The sequence below is a fragment of the Camellia sinensis genome, chromosome 9 (assembly GCF_055761805.1).
Source record: "Camellia sinensis isolate YWXY chromosome 9, ASM5576180v1, whole genome shotgun sequence".
Classification (NCBI taxonomy): domain Eukaryota; kingdom Viridiplantae; phylum Streptophyta; class Magnoliopsida; order Ericales; family Theaceae; genus Camellia; species Camellia sinensis.
Genome location: NC_138969.1, coordinates 5162455 through 5176872, shown reverse-complemented (window position 1 = coordinate 5176872; position 14418 = coordinate 5162455). Strand labels below are relative to the sequence as shown.

Sequence of the window (14418 nt, the reverse complement as noted above, 5' to 3'; positions counted from 1 at the left end):
CCTTTTTTTAATTAATATTTATTTATAATATCACATCACAAGATCAAAATTACCCCCACCCAATTTTAAAAATTTACAATTTCACTTAGGTGGTTCATTTTGATCCATGAAGGGTGTACTTGTAATTTCCCTAAAGCTTTTTTTTGCTTATTCCTTCCCAAATGATTTTAATGGTAAAAAGCCATTTTGGAAAGAGTTGCAAAACGCAACTTTATTTTGCAAGTTGCCAAAAGGCCACTGAGTCAAAGGGTTTTTGGTGCAATAATTGAAGTTCTTTATAATTATTAGCTTTTTCATTTTGAAATATGTATCAAATTATTCTGGCGTAATTTTATTTTCAATTTATGAAATAAAAATAACTAAAATAAAGTTTTTTTTTTTTTTAAAAAAAAAAAAACTAATAAATGACCCATATGGGCGCATATGTATATCACAAGCAAAGTAGCTTCCGGACAAATAAAATATAGAGCCTAATTGATATAATTTCAAACAAGTTAAAAATTAATAATAAGAAAACTAAGACTAAGGCCAAGTTTGACATGTCTTGAAAAAGATAAAAAGTCAAAAAATCACTATCCTATTTAAGTCATATCATCTTATTTAAGTCACATCACCTCTCTAACACATCACTTCAAACCCAACCCAAACCCAACTCATGTTTCATAAAAAATTAAAAAATACCATTTTTTAGATCATCCCAAACAACCCCTAAAAATACCTCTACATGCTTCTCAATAATAAGATTTTATTTAAACTAATTTTGTCTCATAAGTTGTATACAAAAATTACACCAAATACTTTACCACATATAGCTTCTCGGTATGCAAAAATATTTCATTTCCAAAATGAAGTAAAGTTAAACTAGTGCCTAGTGATAAGTTGAGAGTTAATACGAAGTGGACGCAGACAAAACATGTAATTCAAACTAATAATACAAGTGGTGTTAAAAAAAAAAAAAAAAAAAAAAAAAACCTAATAATACAAGTACTACAAAATGCACCTATAAAAAAATAAAAATAAAATTTTTCTGGGAAATGTTCGAAAGATCATTGGAAAAAGAAATGAGATCCGATCTGCACTATTCGATTCAATCATGACCTGCTAACACCGCTGCTGCAACTCTCTTCAATGATTCAGAGGCCTTGAGCAGATCAGATTCGGAATGAGAAGCTGAGACAAATAATCTGATTCCCACAGGTAGACGGCATTTATCAAGCATTGATCTTTTGGAAGTCACAACAAAGACTGAGTCTTCCTTCAATACCTGCAAGTGCACAAACATTAAGACCTTGAGGTTGTGTAGGCAAGTCATCATGATGCTATACAATATATACATAACCTGAAAATGGTTTTCCCAAAACCAAAGTTATAAACCAACTCGCGCATCGCCAAAACTCATTTCCTCTAGTTGCAATTTCACAAAAATGAGCCAAAGGCCCAATTTTCCAACTCACACAAATCATTCCATCAGAATGTGTAACCAGTAACTCACATTGACTTGCCAAAAAGTAGGAGCGAAAGAAATCTGAGAACAACTGGATTACCTGCTCAGCAATATGTTCAAGCAATCGTGAGTCGCTCTTCAAGGATCCTGTGGAGTTCTTGAGTCTGAGGAAGACGATTGGGGATTTCACGTCACTCACAATCTTGAGGCCGTGTATATTTGACAATCCTGCAATTGCCAATATAAGAGACAAATTGCTAAGACCAATCAGATAGAAACAATTTAGTTCTGTTGTTCTATTTTGACTGAAAGGTGAAAGCCACACATACCCCTGAATTGGTAACCAACACCTTCGGCAACACTTGAAAGAGCTAGCAAAGATGCAGGATAAAGGAGAGCTAGTACCACAAACACCTACTGTTTGGTAACATTGACTATTTGTTGTATTTTATTTACACACAACATTAAGCATGTTTGTTATATATATATATATATATATTTTGGTAAGAATGAAGGTAAAAAAAACATGTTTGGTACAAGTGAGGGGTGGCCGGAGGGCGTCAGAGTTGGAGGGGGACTCGCCAGAGATGGTGATCAATGGGGCCAGAGGTGGAAGGGGAACAAGCCGGAGGTGGTGGCTAGCAGCTAAAAAGTAGTGGCTGGCGACTTGGGTGGTGACCGGATGGGTCGCCAGTAGTATTGATAGGCTGTGGGTGGTGGCAGGAGGAGGTGGGGAAGGGAGGAAGGAATGAAACCTTGTTTCAAAACAAATAAAAATACCTTTTTTATGTTTATAGAATTTAGTAACTTTTTGTAAACTAATTGGTAACCAACACCTTCAGCAACACTTTAAAGAGCTAGCAAAGATGCAGGATAAAGGAGAGCTAGTACCACAAACACCTACTGTTTAGTAGCATTGACTATTTGTTGTTTTTTATTCACACGCAACATTAAGCATGTTTGTTATTTATTTATTTATGTTAATGTAAATTGTGTAAATGTAAATTACCACTACCACTCACTCCACCTACCACCTCCACTACCACCCACTCCACCTACCACCTCCACTACCACCTACACCTACTCCTCACCTACTCCCAAATCCTCTCCTATATAATAGGAATCCTTGTAATATACAAAAAAACACATATCAATCAATAATATACATCAATTTATTTTACATGGTATCAGAGCTGGTTTAGAATCGAATAATTCTGCTTCACCGGCGGGCGGCAGCCTCGCCTTGGCCGCCCGCCGGACCTCTACACATACCTTCAGTTTCCTGCATCTTCCAACTCTCTTCCCTTTGACCCGCCGATCTTGATTCTTTCCTGGAGGAACTTTTCCAGTGATGCGATCTCCATGATCTTATCCTCCACCGGCTTCGCACAGTCGATCACGAACATCGCTCCCTTCTTCTTCCCCTTCGCTCCAGCTGCTGCTCCTTGACTCATCTTCATCATGATACTGATACACATATGCAAACCCACCATGTCGGGTCAGATCCGTACCCGCTATTTCATCCTCGGCTGAGATCCGAAGAAGCTTGAGCTTGTGAAGAACAAAGAACAATCCTCCGCCCATCAACAACCCATACGGGCGGTCGGACTTCCCGGGATACACCTCGTTCACGTACTTCTCGATGGCAAAAAGCGCCGTGAAAATCACCCCCCACGCTCCGCAACCGCCGTGAAGCTGCGCCGCCTCTAATGGGTCGTCGCATTTCACTCTCTCCGCCACTTTGTTACACCCAATCAACACCAGTGCCGCCACCAACCCACATATCACCGCCGCCCACGGTTCCACCACCGAGCACCCGGCGGTGATGGCGGCAAAACCACCCGGCGGTGGAGGCGTGGAATACCTTTCTCCACCATCTTCCTCAAATTCCTCGGCCCAACACCCGGAATCGTCAACCAATCAGGATTTCCAGGCATCCCCACCCCAACTGAATCACCATTTTGAATTTCACCTTCCAAATTCTTCGAACCCTCAGCCGTCGCAGAAGCAGACGCAGAAGCCGCAGAAAAATCCTTATCCGATGCAGCAGTGTGAAACCAGGTGGAGCGAGACGCAGTTCGGCTCTCCTTGAGCTCAACCCAAGCCCTAACAGGGCTCGAATTGTCGATTGAGGATAGGAGGAGCCCAAGGGCTTCGACGCAACAGCTTCTGCTTGCCACAGAGCATTTCCCAATCCAAACCAACAAAGCCCCACCAGACACCAACTTTTGTCCCTCTCTTTTCATTTCTTTATTTATTTATTTATTTTTTTTCCTTTACTCATTACACTCTTGTTTCCCAATTTCTTTATTATATATATATATATATATATATATATATATCTCTTTTTATTATATTCTATTAAAAAAAAAAAAAAACATCATCATCTCTCTTCCGTTTGATTTCCAACTCCATTATTTTTCTTTATTGTCTCCACACCATTTTCCTTATTTCTCCCATCTTTCATTTTTTATTTCAAATATATTTTTATTCTTTTTTCTTTATTTTTCTTTCACATTATTTTTAATCTTTTTCCAATTTCATTCATACCATATAGCTTTGCACACCAAACCATATTTTATTCATCTCAGGGATCCACCCCGATCACAATTTTACATAAAAAAAAAAAAAAACCCCAACAGCAACAAACCACCACACAACACACAACAGCTTTGTTTTCTTTTCTGCAGCCGGCCACCCACCGACCTCACTTCTTCGCCTATTCCGCCGGCCTTTTCTTCTTGCCTCCGTCCTGGGCAGCCCTTGACGGTGTTGCCTCCGTGTTTCCCACTCCATTGGGCACGATCACTCCACCCTGCTCCTCCACTCCAGCATATGGCAGACCTCCAAATCGGAACATAACGGTGGCCTTCCGCTTCAGCTCCTTATTTTCCGCCTTTAGCACACTTATCTCTGCTCGCGCATCCTTATATATGCGTTGGAGCAGAGCCAGTTGGGCGTTTAACTGCTGCACCTCATTTGTCCTACTCTGCAGCCGGTGCGACAGGTTTGTGACCGCCGTCATGGTCTCCACACATGACTTCAAAGTATACTGATTGGCTTCAATATCTGTTTGCACTGCCATTTTTTGCTCCACCGACCGCATCGGAAAGTTCAACGGAGCAAAACCGGAGGTGTTTGGTTGAGGTTCACTGGCCACCGCACCCGTTATCTCTCTTGTTGACTCGTTGAGGTCGGGAAAGAGAGTGAGCAGACCACGGGACGACAAGGCCATTTTCTGGGCACCAGCGTGTTACAGAATATCTCTCGCAACAGAGTGTTACAAACTATCTCTCTCAGCAAAACGAAGAGTTTTCCAGAGGATTTTCGCAGGTTTTTTGTCTCAGTCTCTGCCTCGGCCTCAGGTTCCGTCTTGGTTATATAGCCAAGGCAGCCACGCGCATCATGCGCCGCTCGGTGCTCGCCGACAAACTGGCACGCCTTTTCATGGCATGCCTTTTGATGAATTGGGCACGCCTTTTGATGGCACGCCTTTTGAAAGATTGGACACACCTTTTGAGGGCACGACTTTTGAGGGCTCGATATCTACATCCATGTATATCTTTTGGGCAGCCTATATACACACTCACACAGTGTCCTGCTACATCGGTCCGACATGACCTCGTAAACTGTCCTGCTACATCGGTCCGGCATGACCTCGTACGCTGTCCTGCTACAACGGTCCGACATGACCCCGTAAACTGTCTTCTACATCGGTCCAACATGACCCCGTAAACTGTCTTCTACACCAGTCTGACACGACCACACTGTGTCTCCTACAACGGTCTGACACGACCATATCGTGTCTCCTATCCTGTTTTATTTTATTTTTCTGTTTTGTGACTCTCTCCAAACTCAAGTTGGCTAGTGCCTATCCTCCTTGAGTTTGAGGGGGGCTGTTAATGTAAATTGTGTAAATGTAAATTACCACTACCACTCACTCCACTTACCACCTCCACTACCACCTACACCTACTCCTCACCTACTCCCAAATCCTCTCCTATATAATAGGAATCCTTGTAATATACAAAAAAACACATATCAATCAATAATATACATCAATTTATTTTACAATTTATTTATTTTGGTAAGAATGAAGGTAAAAAAAACATGTTTGGTACACATGTTTACATAAGCTTGTTTTTAAAAACAAGTGAGGGGTGGCCGGAGGGGGTCAGAGGTGGAGGGGCTCACCAGAGATGGTGGTCAATGGGGCCAGAGGTGGAATGGGGACAAGCTGGAGGTCGTGGCTGACAGCCAAAAGTAGTGGCCGGCAACTTGGGTGGTGGCCGGATGGGTCACCAACAGTATTGATAGGCTGTGGGTGGTGGCAGGAGGAGGTGGGGAAAGGAGGAAGGAATGAAACCTTGTTTCAAAACAAATAAAAACTTTTTTATGTGTAAAGAATTTAGTAACTTTACGTAAACTAATTGATTTTTATTTATTTATTTATTTTTTAAATGAAAACAAACGCCAAACAAGTTTTTATTTCCAATTTTCAATTTTTTTGCAAACATAAGCAGAAAATTGTAACCTCTAAGCATTTTTCTTGTGCTTTCTTTAGCTGCAATGGTTGATTTACATAACCTCTAAGCATCACATGTGCAACTAGACTAAGCGGTCCATTCATCCAACAAATAGATCAATATATCAGTGACGCTGACTCATCTGATGCCAATGGAGCTACAAGATTTTCCAGAGTCACTTTGCGATGGTAACATAGGCAGTTTATAAGTGATCTCAAGTTGAGGATAGCTGACACCTCAACGATATCCCCAACGAGTACCTAGCACTTGGATATAGATTAAAAGAGAGTGAAAATAAAACAAACCTTTGTGTAGTACAGCAATATTTTTGTCCAGTTTCGTAGTAAGATCAGGATTTTCCTCCAGAACATCAATAGCAGTAATAGCAGCAGTTGCAAGATACGGCAGCAAGGAGGCAGAGAAGACATAACCAGAACTACTGAGACGCTGCAAACATGTAACATATCATCAACAATTAAGAATAGAAAACTAGGAAAAAAGAGCACTAATATCAATCAGTAAATAAACAACTACATAGAAAAGGAATTCGGACTATAAAAAAAAATTCTTCCAAACAAGGTTCCCTTTTTCAAGTGGTGGTAATTTCATACTTGATGAGCAGTGACTCTAACACTTCCTACGCAGAATCCTCCTTCTGTGGCCAATGAATGTCCCATGGCAGCAGTTATGATATCTACCTTCTCAATCTACACAACCAAGTACCAACACCATCACATAAAACCACAAATTGAGAATTAATGAACTGACTAAATCTAAAATATCTTCAAAACATACCGGAACCCCATAGTGCTCGGTGATACCTCTTCCGGAATTGCCAAGCACACCAAAAGAGTTGCTCTCATCCAATAAGACACGGAAATGATATTTCTCCTTCAATCGGATGATCTCATCTAATGGAGCAATTTGACCTGAATTCTGCAAATTGAAGAAATCTGTCAAAACATTAACATTTCCCAATCCTGCACGGGAAACAGAAATGCAGGGTATACATGATAATATGGTATTAGTAAATAAGCAAACTGCTAATTGTCAATGCTAGTCTGATGAAAGCTACAAGATATGTTATCAACATAGTAAAATTAAAGCATAATTGCTAAAAGATACCTGGTACACAGCTTCAACCACAATATAGCGCCTTAGCTTCGTAGCTCGCTTATTTTCTGCAGTAACTTTCTCCAGAGTACTTTGTAGAGACACCATGTCATTGTGCTTGAAATACACAATTGTACTTCTGGAAAGATAAAGGCCATTTTGTATTCCCCAGTGGACACCCTCATCCCTAAAAAATTCCCACCCCCAGCCCAAATAAATAAATCAATAAGAAAAGCTATAAAATAGAGAAAAAAAATTAACCTGATCTACATGGCAGATTGCTAAAGCCAAACCAATGCCAATTTTAAGGGACCCGAATAAATGTGCCAATAACTACTCATATCACCATGTATATGCATAAATGTTTCCAAAATACAAATTAATAGAGGTTCTCAAAGCACTAAATGACAAAAAAGAGAAAGCAAATTGCCAATTGATCGTGATTGATCCAATATGGCACAACCATAGAAACCATTGATCAGCATATTTATTATAGCCAAATGGCTTATTATAAACTCATGATATAAAATATCTGCAGCTTAAAACAAACTCAAATGATTATATTTACGTCAACAGAACACAGTCAGCTAACATGCAGTCTTTTCCCTCTTCACTCTTTTCACAATCACATTACACCAGGTAAAATTAGTCAAGAAAAGATATAAAAGCAATAACATATCATTATGTTTTCATATAACAATATTGGCACTTTCAACGACTAACTAAAATAAAATATAGACAACCAGTGAACAATACTTGTCATGCATTCTTCAATAGTAACCTTTGTAGGAAAGTCCTTGTAGCCTTAGAAGATTTATGCCATACCAAATGAAAATCAATAATTAAACAGTCAAGATAATACTCACGCAACAATAATATCCCCCTTCTTAGAAAAAGCTGGAATTGCACTGAATATGGTGGAAAGTCCATAAGAATATAATATGCAATCAGGAGTTCCCAAAAACTTAGCGATTCTGGCTTCACAATCAAGGTGGACATCTATGCAAAATAACATTGTTAGAACGGTAATCATTTTCATGCACAAGTCAAGGAGATAATTCAATTTAGTTAATACACTAAGCTACAAAATTACGAGTTAATATCAGGTTATACCAAGTGTTCCATAAAATCCACGAGCACTACAAGAGCCAACACCATATTTCTCCAGTGTAGAAGTACATGACCCCTGTTATACAAAACTTCTGTAAGTTGATACTGAAATCAGACTAATATGATACAGGGAAAATTACGAATAGGAAGAACAGGTTCTCACAATTAACTTCTCATGTCCAACAAATCCAAGGTAATTTGCTGAAGCAAAGTTCACAACTTCTTTGCCATTGATTATTGTATGTGGCCCTGCAGCACTGTGTAACATGAAACCAATGAGCAAGAATGTCCTTGCAACAGTGACAAATCTCTTTTTGATACATATTTAAGAATTTCAATATTGATTGGATCTTAAAGTATACGTGGTGATTAAAAAGGAAGATTTTACCCATACTCAAAATAATGAACACCTACATGAAAGTGGCTAACCAACCTAACTAAGGAAAAACTAAAAAAAGGTAAAAAAAAACTCAAGGCAACATATAATAATTCTTGCAAATAAATTATGCAAGAGTTGGATAGTGCATGAAAAAGAAATAAGTGTAGGACCAAGCAAGAAACACATTTACATAAAGCATGGAGCCCCACACAAGCCAATTTTGGTTTATATATAAATCTAAAATTAGAAAACTCAACATTTTACAAGCATAACTTCGAGAACATTTCGATAGAATTCAGAGGTTAAGGAAATAATAAAATAAAGACAAACTAAAACTAATTTTACCTTTCCAATACTGGAGGCTCATATCGCATCTCTTCTGTAATTGGAGGTATAAGAGATTCTGGAACCCATTCATCACATAGCTCATCTATTTCCTAGAAAAACCAAGCAAACACTTGAAAAATGTTAGGTTGTCAAATTGTTTATGGTACAAGAGCTACTATCTTGAAAGAAAGGCACATAAAAGACTCATAATAGTAGTTTGGGCCCTTTAGTCTTAGTTTTACATGTATACATCTTTTCAACTTCATTTACCTCGTTGCCTTTAGAAGTCAGCAAGTTCTCCTAAACTTCAGCTCAGCATGTATTTTCAATAATTTATGAATATAACTCCACCATTGTTAATACTCTGTAATCCAAGGCAGAGTTGTTCTGCAATTTTCAAATTGGATAAACCCTATGTGAATGGATCAATAATTATCAATTTGTCATCATACTTGCATTTGCAAGCAAGTAAACCTTAAACAGCTGAAGATCTATCTATCTATGCCTTCCAAAGGCACCTCAATTGAGAACATGCAGTTTTCTTTCTATTTTGAGGTGGAAATAGCAGGTCCTACATTTTGTGTCTGCATATATAGTGTGTTACTTGGTGGTGGTTGTGGTTTTAATTTTCTTTTTCTTTTTATGATCTTTCCATTACTGTAGACTATTAGTGTGATTGAGGCAAAGATGATATTTTTTTTTTTTGATAAATAATCAAACTTTATTAGAACGCATCACGACGATGCAAATGAATACAAAAAAGAGGCCCAAAAAAGGCTAAAACAAAATTAACTAATCAAATCCTCCACAAAATCAACTAAAACCAAAACATTTGGATCGACTGTGCCCTTAACCCAACTATGCAACATCAACAATCTACTTTCTAGCCAAGAAACGGAATGACACTTATCTTGAAATACGCGCCTATTCCGTTCCGACCAAACCAACCAAAGCAAACAATGGGAAGAAAACACCCAAGCCTTCCAGTGCCTCTTCCCCACCCTAGCCCCACCCCAACTCTGTAATACTCCCAACACAGAGGCCGATTGCACCCACACCAAGCCAAACAAAGCAACAATAAAGCCCCAAAGCCTAGACGCAATCAAACAATGAAGAAGTAAGTGATCCACCGTTTTTGCATCCCTACAACACATACAACACCAATTGACCAATACATGTTGGCGCCGAATCAAATTATCAATAGTGAGAATACGGCCCAAAATAGCTGTCCATACAAAAAAAGCCACCTTCGTTGGAGAACCCAGCGCCCAGATACACTTCCAAGGAAACACACCGATAGCATCCCCTGCAAACGCCCCATAAAATGAAGACACTGAGAAGACACCTTTAGACTGCCGAACATCCCACACTACAGAATCCCCCCCATCCCTCCCCTGCTGCAACCCATAAATGCAGGGCATGAAGGGATGAAATAAAATGCATATATTAAATGAACACCTGTTTGCTAGTTTTGCTCTTGACTTTGGCTTCTCTACTTACACAAAAAGAATAAGAGATGTAAGAGACATATTAACTATATACCTTAAGAATAAGAATTTTCATTAGATTTATCTGGCCCAAAAGTGTAATCAATTGAAATCCAAAGGATAGGGAAGAAAGAGAATAGGCGTATCAACAATACAGTTGAACTAATAAATATTAGTACTATAGAGATCGAGACCTGGCATGATGACTAGTGCTACCCAGACCTAACCTTGTGGCATGGGTTCAAGTCATGTGAATTGGCCCCTCCATCCAAAACATGGAGGTAACACTACTACATACTAACTTTTCCAAGCCGTGTTGTAAGCAAGAGCCTTGGGTACTGGGTATGACCTTCAGTACTAAAAATATGTGGTCGGTAACAAACTGTTGTTATAAAAATCAACTGAGCCCTCAATAATTTTTTTTGTCCACACTTCAAACCATAAGTTTCTACCTTCTTTCCCATTTTCACTGTCTGAGAGACATCATTAGTGTCAGAAATCCAAAAAAAAAAAAAAAAAAAAAAAAAATGAGAGAGAGAAAAGGAAAAGGACAAAGAAAAAGAAAGATAAACAATAATGAACAAAATATGTTTATCATAGAAAAAGTAAGTGCAAAGATTGAGATGCAACAGATTTTCTATTTTAAATGCAACAGAAATAAAAAGAGAAGAAATTGTAGAATTGTTAATCAATACAAGAAGACCACAAAACCTATTCAAGAAGACAGCAAGTTCATATGGAACAAAAAAGAATTGATTGTACCTTCTTTGTAAGGGGCCGTTTAGGAGGCTTGTAACTTTTCTGGGAAAGTAAAAACAAAATAACAACTACAAGAAGGCCCTCCACAAATAGATGCCCTTCAACCCCCCAAAAAAAATGTTACTTTTCGGATCAAAATACCACTAAATTAAGGACAAAAATAATTTCAGTTTGAAGAAATGATAGCCTACCATGGATGTGCACTCCAAAAACAAAAGCTCGAGCAAAAGGAACCTCAAATGCGAATGTCACCCAATCCAAAGTAGTGTTGACTATATCCATAAGAGCTGATTCCATTGTATTCATTGCCTCAACTATAAAACATGCAAGGCTTCAACCAATTATACACAAATAGAATTGAGTTGAAATTTAAAGAAAAAAAATTTATGAATAATTTCTTTTGGTTTAATGTAATTCAACTTGTGAAAAAAATGAATATATGACCCAATCGACAAACTTTTGTGTTAGAAAAGTAAACAAAACAAAAAATAATTAGTGCAAGAAAGAATGATTTCAAAACAAAAATACACCCACGAAACAGATTCATACTAGCCGAAAAAAGGCAACGAAAAAATCAGCATAGGTGACAAAAATGCAAAGATGCAAAGACAAAAATGCACCACAAACTTTAAGGACTGCCACAATAAAAGCAGGACACCAGCAAGGCTGCAGGTGTCGCCACACTTATGTTACCTGGAATGTGGAGCAGGAGTTAGAGGTGGAAGGGAGGTTCGAATGGGGAAAAACACACACACAGAGACACATACACACACACACACACACACACAGAGCAACCAAGCATAGATGATTTTGGCAGGAGACTTTTGCCTACCACATAATGCACAACATGTGGAGAGCAAATATGAAACAAGGCAAAATGCGTCTCACGTTATAGCATTTGTCTCACGTTATAGCACTTGTTGGAGGCACAAAACTGATGCTTGGCTAGCAAAAATTTCTAAAATATATTTTTCCTCTCGTGTTGGAGTTGCTTAGACCAACATTAATAGGCATTTTGTCTAGCAAAAGTACAGAAAAAGTACATTGTGTATTTTGCCTAGCCACTTTATATTTATGTCTATTGTGTACTGCAACAAGACTATCTATTTTTGCTAGTCATACAAACTAACTTAATTGATTTTCAACACACACACACACAAAAAAAAAAAAAAATCTTATATACACAAAATAAAAATGATACTTTTTGAAAATATAAGAGCACATGCAAACTCACAAATTAACCTCAGTAAAAATTGTCTAAATTAGACCATATTCATATTAATAGATACGGCTTAGGTAGTGATTGGTTCCTGGGATGAAGTGGAATGGAATGGAATAATTATTTCATCAAAATGTTTATTTTATGTTTGGCTGAGAATAAACATTGCAAACAAATTTAAAAAAAAAAAAAAATGCAAATGGAATCATCATTCATCATGGTAAAGATCATTCCATAGAGTTTCAGGAATGACGATTCCATTCCATTCAATTCTATTTCATTCCAGTGAACCAAATATAAGGTTAGTTCCCTTGAGATTCCAGATCAGAGATAAACCATCAGATTGGTAATGGAATCAGCCTAATTGAAGCCTTCTAGAACATACCACCAAACTAAAACTACATGAACAAAAAAAGAAGATAAAAAATATGCAATTGACAACAGAAATCTCAAGCAGTCTATAAACTATTTCACAAGACTAAAAATTGAATCTTTGACATGCATTTGATCGATGATCATCATTTCACTCATGATATTCATATTCAAGCCCAGATTGGTATTGGGTTTCTCTGCAATAATTTTGTTGAAATGAAATCCAAACAGAACATAAAATATAATCAAAAATAAAATAAAATACAACCGTAATAGATATTATTCAAGAATTACAATGTTTAGAGAAGACTGAAAAACTTGAATCAGAAAGAGTAAGAACAGATTGTGTGAGATCAGCAAAAAAAACCCACAAAAAACCTGATATATGATGATTATTATGATGGTCTGAGATGGAATTACCTCAGGGGCAAAGATCAGACCAAGAAGCCTCGTAAAAACTAGGATTCGATCAGAACAAGAAAGAGATGAGGAGGACAAGATTTGAAATCTGTTCGAACCCAAATTCACTAATCCAAACGCGGCCTTGAGTGCCCAGGAAGAGAATGGAATGGAATGGAATGGTAATGGACAACGAACGGGGTCCAGATCGGCGGCTTTTGGAACCATTTTAAAAACACAACAATGATTGAGACACTAATTCTGAAGGTTAAAAAGATTATTAATGACATGATATTTAATTAAAAATATATATATATATATATAATATTAAAGTCAAAATATCAAATAATTTATAATGAGATTTACTGTCACATCATTAATAGTAGTACTAATTAGTGCTCTCACTCATTTTTCTTAAAAAGAACGAATTGACGTATTTTGGGAAAGGAAAAAGATTGAGACCTCAAATTTGAGGCCTCGAATGTGGCTCAAAAAAGTTTTTTTTTTTTTTTTTTTTTGCTTTTTTCTTTGAAACTGTTGGTTTGGTTGTTTTAATTATTTTTTTTATTTATTTGTTGGGTTGTGTTAGTTTGATTGTTTTTATTTATTTATTTATTTGTTGGGCTGTTGTAATTTTTTTTTTAATGTATAGGGGTGGGTTTAGAATTTAGGATTTAAGGTTTAGGTTTTTATTTCTTTTGAGTCTTTCTAATTTGAAATAAAAATATAGTAAGGATTCGTACAAAATTATATAGAATTAACATATTTTAACCAACAGTCTAACTGATCAGTTAATTTTATCATCCAATCAGTCTAACCCAACTGTTTTTTTTCTTTTTTTTTCTATTTGTTGGGCTATGTTGGTTTTATTTTATTTTATTTGTTGGGCTGTGTTGGTTTGATTTTTTTTTTTATTAGGGTTTAGGTTTTAGGATACACATAAAAACCCTTTAAAAAAAAAAAAAAACAAAACAAAACCAAACCAACATAAAACAAAATAAAACAAAAAAAAAAAAAACAAAACAAAGCAACTTTTCGAGGCCTTTATCACGGTTGTTTGGGAAAACCGCTCGGCTGGCGGTTCAACCAGTAAACCAAACGAACTAGTATCGATTCAGTCGACTCTGCCGGTTCGGAGCAACGTATTAAATTTTCAAATTAGGGCAAAGTTTCAGTTTCACATTCCAGTCGCCTCTCTCTCTCTCTCTCTCAGTCCTGCGATTCAGCTCACGGTACTCACTTTCTTCCTCATATCCCCTCTAATTTTTTACTATTTATTTATT

At 37.3% G+C, this 14418-nt stretch overlaps 1 protein-coding gene across 4 annotated transcripts; it reads right to left on the bottom strand.

The window, feature by feature from the left end:
* Positions 1 to 725: 725 nt before the first annotated feature.
* LOC114261584 (long chain base biosynthesis protein 1) lies at positions 726 to 13390 on the bottom strand. 4 transcript variants are annotated; one of them, XM_028201859.2, is made up of 13 exons: positions 13157 to 13390; positions 11337 to 11459; positions 11149 to 11243; positions 8918 to 9009; positions 8357 to 8450; positions 8197 to 8269; positions 7950 to 8082; positions 7096 to 7270; positions 6766 to 6906; positions 6582 to 6677; positions 6276 to 6417; positions 1545 to 1672; positions 726 to 1264 (listed from the first exon to the last, which is right to left on the bottom strand). In XM_028201859.2, exons 2-13 carry the CDS (start codon positions 11449 to 11451, stop codon positions 1088 to 1090), a joined length of 1461 nt encoding a protein of 486 aa, XP_028057660.2. In that variant the 5' UTR covers positions 11452 to 11459; positions 13157 to 13390; the 3' UTR covers positions 726 to 1087. The 4 variants fall into 4 exon arrangements, with proteins under 4 accessions (XP_028057660.2, XP_082742153.1, XP_082742154.1 ...); XM_082886027.1 differs by lacking the exon at positions 11149 to 11243 and adding an exon at positions 10147 to 10205; XM_082886028.1 differs by lacking the exon at positions 11149 to 11243.
* Between the last annotated feature and the right edge of the window lie 1028 nt (positions 13391 to 14418).

Excerpts from the sequence above, each read along its gene's own strand:
- LOC114261584 (XM_028201859.2), bottom strand. The coding sequence starts at position 11,451 with ATGAATACAATGGAATCAGCTCTTATGGATATAGTCAACACTACTTTG. Across the intron at positions 8,451-8,917 it reads GAGCCTCCAGTATTGGAAAG|TGCTGCAGGGCCACATACAA; the intron begins GTAAAATTAGTT and ends CATGTTACACAG. Across the intron at positions 6,907-7,095 it reads TGGTTGAAGCTGTGTACCAG|AATTCAGGTCAAATTGCTCC; the intron begins GTATCTTTTAGC and ends TTCAATTTGCAG.